We start from the raw sequence: 8,770 nt of genomic DNA on the forward strand, positions 1-8,770 counted from the left end.
ATCACAGCACAGGATTTTTCAGTTCCTGTAAGGCAATTCCTACCTCTGTGAGGGTATGTCTTGTTATATAAATATATTTTAAAAAGACTTCAAGAAGCAACTTGAATCCAGATCAAAATTTTCTAGCAATTTAAGTGTTTGCATGTGTAATTTTGTTTCATCATTGTCCAGTGACTTCACAGCCATGAAATAAGAATATGCCTTTGGAGGTAGGTATACATATGAACACGTAGTTGGAGGAAGAGGAAATGCAGAATATACCACAACTGCTTGGTCTGTATTGACATAGAGGAATAGGACAGAATCACAGAACAATATATATTGGAAAAGACCTCTGGAGGTCTCAAAGCAGGTCTGACTGGATCAAGGTGCTCAGAGCCTTGTCTAACAGTTTTGAATTTATGTTCCAAAATATATTGCAAAATAAAGCTTACAAACTGCGCTTCACTGATATAGGTGAAATGGACAGTTTCTCAACCTAATACAGAATTTCTCCAAAGGAGAGTAAACACAGGATTTTCCTTGAACTCTTGGAGCTCTGCATGGAATTCTTTTTCTAGATACCTGTTAGGTATAATCACAGGTGCTTTTCTTTAGTTACACAATGCACACATACAACACTGAGATAAAAACATATAGAACAGAACATGAGATGAAAATCAGGATTATTAGTGTTGTATCATCTGGGTTTATAGGTACAGAACCTGTTTCTTGGTTTGAAAACTATAATAGATAATGAGGTATCATAGTTCCAAGTCATTAATGGCAAACCACTCTGCATTTGTGTAATAATAAAATACATGTGGCTGTTAGATGTTACTTATTGTATTTTTAAGGCATTAAAACTCACAAATAAACAGCATTAAGACTAAAAGAAGTTTCTGTGTAAATGGGTAAAAACATAAAATTGAGAGCATGCCTGAAAGAGCTCTGAGTAAGAAAAAGATAAGAGTTTTTTCACGATGACTTAAAATGTCCTCACTTGCTTCTATCTGACTGCAAGATTCCAGTATATTTCCTCCAAGCTAGTAGCCTTTCTGAAGGGGAAAAGGCATAGAAACAAAACCAGCTGAAATTCAGCACATCAGGCCAGCATCCCAATGTCATAACTGATAAAATCACTTTTTTAATTAAAAATAATCTAGAAGAAATCAGGAAAACTGTCAATACTCATCTTTATTCTTACCTTTCTGCCATTAGTGGTATATAGTTTCACAACTGGATATTGCATTAACTCACTCATATAATCCAGAAAGGCCTCAAAGGTTTGTGTATTTTTCTTTCCCAGAACTATGGTACGCCTGAGTCTTACATCCCCATTTTTGAAAACAAGTATCTTTCTGGGAGTTGTTATTTTACTTTCTCGATGGCCAAATCCATCTTCATTCTCCCTTGCTAACTGCACAGCTCGACGACGTGCACTGACAGGCCTACTGATCTGCCAGGGCAGCGGCTTTTTGCTAGCCTGTTCCAGGTTGATGGGCTTCATTTTCCTCTGATGGGAGCAAATATAAGATTTTCCATCTTCAAGATCCTCCAAATTGGTGACACTGTGTCTCCCTTTTGGTGTACTAATATTCCTTACTCCAAAAGGTAATGGAACCCGTTTGGATAAACTATCCAGCAAGGCATCAAATGTTTTGTAAGACCGGTTATTAATGACCATTTTGATCCCATTAAACTGAGGATCTCCACTTTTATAGAAGCAGATCCGTTTTGCCACGACAGGTTCAGTAACGTTGAAATGGCGCGTGGATAAAGTCTGTTCACTCTCGGAGGAGTTTGGCTGATTCACCGAATAACTAGTTGAAGGTGTTTCACTCATTTTGACAGCAATCTGGAAGAAAGAAGAGATGGATTTAAAACTTTTCTTATGACTAGTAATAATATGGTCTTCATTTCAAAGGTGCAGAAAGAGACTTTATAAGAAACCAACAGCATCAATTTGTGCCAAAAATCATTGGATTTAAACGGACCCAAGCTGTTATCTCTAAATTCCACAAAGACTCCAGTACTGTCAGATTAAGTTAGCATAGCTCTACTTGCAAATATTCCCAAAACTTTCCAAAGTAATTTTAAATCTTTTATCATTTTGGTACAAGAGACTCTTCCTTAGAATAAGGTACATTGTCAGTCCAGAATGATAATTACATGTTTTCTTTCTTGAGGATGAAGTTAATGACAATATTTCATATTTAAGATGTTAGAAAAATCCTTACTAGGAGGGAATATTTTGTGCCTAGGCATGAGCCACATTTAGTCCAAAATAACAAAACTGAAAGACAATACAATTCATTCTGATCTCATATACTAGTTTATACCAGGGAAAATCCATTGGAGCCAGAGAAAACTATACCAGAATAATGCCCAAGATGTGCTTTTAGAGTTAAGTTGTTTCATAAATTGATGAATCATTTGCTTTTCTATTATAAATTTTATTTTTCGCGATGCATAAGCCACTACAATATTTACATTTATACTGAGGGATAAACTACTGATTGAACAAGGCTTTTTTAGTAAAAGAAAAGGCTTTAAATCCTTTATAAAGACACAAATATTTTAGGTATTCTTCAGTAGAAGTAGCCTTTAAATTTAAATATGTAAATATCAGGTTTTTAAACAACAGACTGTCTCTGACAATTAAATCAATAGTCTTCACACTTGGAAATAGAGCACTGTTGCTACAGTCTTTCCATTTGAATCCAATCTACATACAGACAGTGTAACAACAACCCTTTAAATGAATAAAATCGCTTTGTATTATTGATTGGCTTGCTTTGGCTGGAGCACAGTGTTGGAATGGCCAGTCAACTAATCAGCCTCAAGGAAGCAGTTTTAGTAGAGTTCTACTGAAAAGCTGTATAGCTGTCTCAAAGAATATGTTTGTCATCAAAATAGTATAAATTAAATTTTTTGACAATGTCACCTTGATGTAACTGCCATATTGACTAATGGAACAATCTCTCCTGGCTACTACATATTTTTCGTAATGAAGCTATGACAAACAATATTTTGACAATTTTACTACTCCATACATTACTTCTGAAACTGATAAGAAAATGTGGCTATTTTTCAAGACAGTCAAGGTTCAAATACAGTCAGATTTGACAAGATTTTGTCTTACTGTGTTCTTACAGCTTTTCCAATAATGCACTGTTTTTAGCTTGGGTGTTTTGCCTTCACTAAGAGTTAATAAAATTGTAAATGTTCATTATTTTGAACAATGAGCAGAGCACAAGAAGAAGTGTCTCCTCTTAATACATTTTTTGTGTTGTAAATTGCGGTCATTCTAAGTGCTAAAACTGAAAAATAAACAAACAAGTCTGTGCTAGAATGATGTACACGAAGATTGATTTAGGTAATCACAATTCCATTTAAAATTTTAAAAAAAGTTTTAAAACATTTCTAAAAATATTTTAAAATAAAGATTAAAAAAAAAAAAAAACAAACCTCCAAGTATTTAATTAAGGAATACGCAGAAAGAAATTTTCAAGCTTGGCTGCAGCGACATACAACCCAGTCCATGATGGCTAGTCAAGTTGCTTACTTTCTGCGGAAGGGAGGAGCTCTATTTCAACTGAAATCACTGAGAACTACAGTTACTCATCTTTTTTGACACATCTATTCATTGGCTGCCTAAATTTTCATTACAATTCTAAACTGAGAGGCTGACAGGTGGGTTAAGACTAGGGACACAATTTGAATCAGCCATTTTACGCTTCATGCATCATTCTGTTTATCCTGATATTCCTAGAGGAAATTTGTAACAGCATTTCTACTGCCACACAAATTTTCTTACTTTCTTTGCAGAGCAAATGTTCTAATCCATTGAAAGCAGCAATGGCAGTAGTAAAGTTCTTGAGTGAACTGGATGCCACGTTACTCCATTTAACTGGCCAAGAAGACCTGAGCTCACTAACAGCATCCAGTTCAGGATCTCTGGGAAAGGGGGGAAAACTGATAAATCATAATCCATAATGGCCAGAGACAGAAATGAACAGACGTAGGTCCTCAGCTACTCTGTACTACAACTTCTCATCTTTTATGAAAATAGAGTGGTGTTTCACACAGGCTGATCAGTCTCACTTCTGTGCCCGGCAAGATCATGGAGCAAATCCTCCTGAAAACTATGTCAAGGCACATGGAAAATACAGAGGCGGTTGATGACAGCCAGCACGGCTTCACTAAGGGCAAATCATGACTGACAAATTTGGTGGCCTTCTGTGATGGGGTTACAGCATGGATGGATGAGGGAAGAGTGACTGATGTCATCTACCTGGAATTGTGCAAAGCATTTGACCTTGTACCACATGACATCCTTGTCTCTGAACTGGAAAGACATGAATTTGATGGCTGGACCACTCAGTGGATAAGGAAATGGCTGGATGGTCACACCCAAAGAGTTGCAGTCAATGGCTCGATGTCCAAGCATAGATCAGTGACCAGTGGAGTTCCTCAGGGGTCAGTACTGGGACCAGTACTGTTTAACATCTTTGTCGGCGACATGGACAGTGGGATCAAGTGCACCCTCAGCAAGTTTGCTGATGATACCGAGCTGTATAGTGTGGTCAGCACACTGGAGGGAAGGGATGCCATCCAGAGGGGCCTTGACAGGCTTGAGAGGTGGACCTGTATGAACCTCATGAAGTTCAACAATGCCAAGCACAAGGTCCTGCACGTAGATTGGGGCAAACCCAAGCACAAATACATGCTGGGAAGAGAATGGATTGAGAGCAGCCCTGAGGAAAAAGACTTGTTGGTGCTGGTGGATGAGAAGCTCAACATGAACCAGCAATGTGCGCTTGCAGCCCAGAAAGCCAACTGTATCCTGGGCTGCATCAAAAGAAGCATGGCCAGCAGGTTGAAGGAGGCAATTCTCACAGTCTACTCTGCTCTTGGGAGACCCCATGTAGAGTATTATGTTCAGTTCCGGGGCCCCCAACCTAAGAATGTCAACCTGTTGGAACCAGTCCAGAAGAGGGCCGTGAAGATGATCAGAGGGCTGGAGCACCTCCCCTGTGAGGGCAGGCTGAGAGAGCTGCGGTTGTTCAGCCTGGAGAAGAGAAGGCTCTGGGGACACCTTATAGCAGCCTGCCAGTGCCTAAAGAGGGTCTACAAGAAAGCTGGAGATGCAATTTTCACAAGAGCATGTAGTGATAGGACAAGGGGGAATGGCTTTAAACTGAAAGAGGGTAGACTCAGATTAGATATTAGGAAGAAATTCTTTACTGTGAGGGTGGTGAGGCACTGGAACAGGTTGACCAGAGGAGTTGTGGATGCCCCATCCCTGGAAGTGTTCAAGGCCAGGCTGGATGGGGCTTTGACCAACCTGGTCTAGTGGAAGGTGTCCCTGCCCATGGCAGGGAGGTTGGAACTAGGTGATCTTTAAGGTCCTTTCTAACTCAAACTATTTTATGATTCTGTGATTCTATGATTCATCTAACTGTATGATTATTCACTCTTACAAGAGATAAAATAGGTGGATTTTCTCATGAGACTACTGATAATGATCACTTTTGATTAGCCTCTCAGAAGTTGTTCTGGATATTTGTACTTCTGTAAAACATTCAGTTATGTAGGCATCAACAATTGGAAGAGAAATACAATACATTTTGCATAAAGATAATTATTAGACTGAGTCTTGACACTGTGGAAGTAACAAAATCCAAACCAAACAAGGAGAGAGTACACACATAAATAAAAAAGACAATTTTCATTATAAAAATAAAATAATTTGAATTCACAAAAGTAACTAATAAAAAGAAGTTTTCCTTAGCAAAACAAAATGAGTGATAAAACAAACAGTTTTGGTAGAGAACTGAAAGTTGCATAGCACACCACATATGAAAGAACTGATGGCTGCTTAACATATCATGTATGAAGACTTTCTAATATTAATTTCAATAGTGTAAATTACTTATGCATCTTTCAAATATCTTATAATTGTGTCTTACAAATAACATTTCAACAAATGAATAATCAACATATTGTGGAAGTTACTATTTCATACTACAGGTGATCATACTGTAACAGCTTTATTTCATCTTAAACATAGCATCAATTTTCTTACTTAAATGATTGTATTCTAAAGTTAAGAAATAGTTGCTCTTGTATGCTATTATATAATACAGTATGTCTATTAAAGTACTTTGGCAATTACAGCGTTAAGAATTTTATTCTACAAGAAAATCAAACAGATATCAGAATTTAATCTTTTTGCCTGCATTCTCATAAACAAAACCACTCATTCAAAGTTTATGCACAAAGCTGCTAAATTTTATAAAGACAGTAAGTGGAACATTTTGTTCTAAAATATAACAATATTTCTTATGCCAAATAGCTGGTAAGTATCGCACATAATTTCATCATACTCACCCGCAGTCACATCCTATGCAAATAAAAGAGCAGTTAGTTTGTTTCCAGAGATTTATGAATTGTACATGTAGTTGTCTATGCCATAAGAAATGAACACCCTTAGTCTTACTCCAAGTGTGCTCAACTAGAAAAAACATCATAATCCATTTGCTTAATCTCAGCTAATGTTAATCACCAGGCCAGGTTCACCTCAGGTAGCCATTGTTCAGAGCAGTGTCTAACATCTCATTCAGCAAGTCCCTTTATATTATTTTCAAACTCTATTTACCTTTTAAATATTTCATTTGTATAACTTTCTTTTACTTAGATTGCTCAAGAGTCTCACAGAACCACATAAAATAAAAATGTGGATGGGGAACATGGGTGATATAATCTGTCTTCCTATCAGTGTAGGTTTATCCTCCAGACTAAAATCTTTAGTGATATAAATTTTAACTACATTAAAATGGAGCTTCTACCACTCACCTTCTGAGACTATTTAGTAACTATCTCCTGGCATTCACCCCTGCTTTTGTTCAATCATTTGGTCAAGATGATCCTCTTTGTGCAAAAGATTCTCCCATATTTTCCCTATTCAGACACCACAGTGAAAATAGTTACAGTTTCTTTCACAACACTCAATAAAACATGATAGTCTGAAGGAGTTTCACCATCTATGAGACATTCTTCATTTCAGCGTGTTGGAAAAAGGGCAGAGCAATGATTATAAATGTGTGTGAGTATAGTTTATGAAGAGATAAGGAGGGTTACCTCTGACTGTAGCTTAACGATACCATAAAATGTGGTGGGTTTGTGGGTTTTTTTTTTTCCAGTGGAAATACTATGTCCCAAGATGGTAACTTCCATCTAATTGTCACCAGATGTATAATCCGATTGGGAGCTTCTTTGCTTAATCAGGATTACAGCGAGCTGTCAAAACTAGCTGTGTAGAGCAGTAACAAAAACACTGCTCAGTAGACACTACCATTCCATGGCATGAGTTTTTAACTATTTTCCTTAGTAGAGAAATCAATTTTTATAGAATTTTTTAAATACTGCTTCAGTTCTACTTTGATAAAATGCACAGGTGCAAACAATAAATTATAATCTTGCACAGATATTTTGCTAAAAACACTGCCTTCTTAAATGTTATATTAATATAATTATTTAGTCTTTAATCTACCTTAGCTAATGTGCTGCTTATATTCCAGTCTGTATTCTGTTGTTTATACTTGTTCAGAAGAGGTACAAGTGCAAAATCTATGTATTCTGTGTCTTATAACTTAACCACTTATACAATAATTTTTATAAAGTTGGTTTTCTTTTAGGTGCAGGATTTAAAATATCATTGCTGCTCTCATTAGCATTCCAGTGCATGCAAAGCTGCTTTCATTAACCAGCTAATCCATCAGCAGCTTCCGTGTACCACTGGAATTTGAGACCCAAGAGATAATACTTCTGGGACCTGGTGAAGATGATAAACAAGTGTCACCATTTGACAATGTGAATGCCCCTTAATTCCCTAAGACTTCAAAAGGCTTTCAAAGCTTCTGTCCAGATATAGCTTCTGTCCTCTGCATTTCTTCCTGTACTACAAACGCTCCATATACTTTGAAAAGATAGAAGAAATCATCAGCTTCGTAGTAAAATTAGCATCAACAATAATTATGTTTAACTCAGACTTAAAGCTAACAAGCCACAGGTTATCACAGTCCTGTAGCAATCAATATCAACACAAAAGCTCTTTTCATCCATTCATGTGGGCAGCTTAACTGGCATCCATGGAACTACTAAAATGATGTGATAAGGATTTAACCTTAATATTTGCAAAACAATTGTTCTTTTTATATAAACTATTTGCAAAGAAAAATTGGGGAATATAAATCAGTCCAGAAAACTTAGGAAAGCAAATTCAGGCCACATGAGAAAATGTATCAGTGATTAAAATTGTAGTTGCAAGTTGGATTACAGTTTTTTGGGTTGCTGTCATTCTCACTTTTAAATTACATGCCTGTTTATCTCCAGAACATCTTCAGTTTTCAGTTCGGATACTAAACATTAGATTTAACCTGTACTTGATTTCCTTCTTGGTCCTACTTTTTTGTAAGTGTTCTTGACTGGTCAATAACTGAAATTATAACCATACCACTGTGAGGCAGCCACTGACTTCAGTTCTTGTCTCTCACTGAAAAAAGAAAAGCTCACATTTGGCTCTTTGTGAACGCAGTGACAGCTAAGGACAAAGGATCTACTCTAATGACCGCAGGCATCAGTGGCAGTTTTCCTTTTGATTCCAAAGGGTGTCCTCTAGGAAGACAGCAGCATAGAGATGGCCAGTTGAAGGTCCCATGCCTGCAGTTAGCCTGCAACACCATTCTGTACAGCAAAAGGCCTAGGTCACGCACCCTAAGCAAAT

At 37.0% G+C, this 8,770-nt stretch overlaps 1 protein-coding gene across 1 annotated transcript in view; it reads right to left on the reverse strand.

Annotated features, from left to right (window-relative positions):
- The window catches only part of RP1 (RP1 axonemal microtubule associated), a 186,624-nt gene extending 180,134 nt beyond the window's left edge, over positions 1 to 6,490 (reverse strand). Inside the window, 3 exon segments of the mRNA XM_037381809.1 lie at positions 1,187 to 1,380; positions 1,417 to 1,837; positions 6,376 to 6,490. Of these exon segments, the coding sequence (XP_037237706.1) occupies positions 1,187 to 1,380; positions 1,417 to 1,825 (603 nt within the window). The 5' untranslated portion in view covers positions 1,826 to 1,837; positions 6,376 to 6,490.
- Between the last annotated feature and the right edge of the window lie 2,280 nt (positions 6,491 to 8,770).

Source organism: Falco rusticolus, chromosome 3 (assembly GCF_015220075.1).
Source record: "Falco rusticolus isolate bFalRus1 chromosome 3, bFalRus1.pri, whole genome shotgun sequence".
NCBI classification, from domain to species: Eukaryota; Metazoa; Chordata; class Aves; order Falconiformes; family Falconidae; genus Falco; species Falco rusticolus.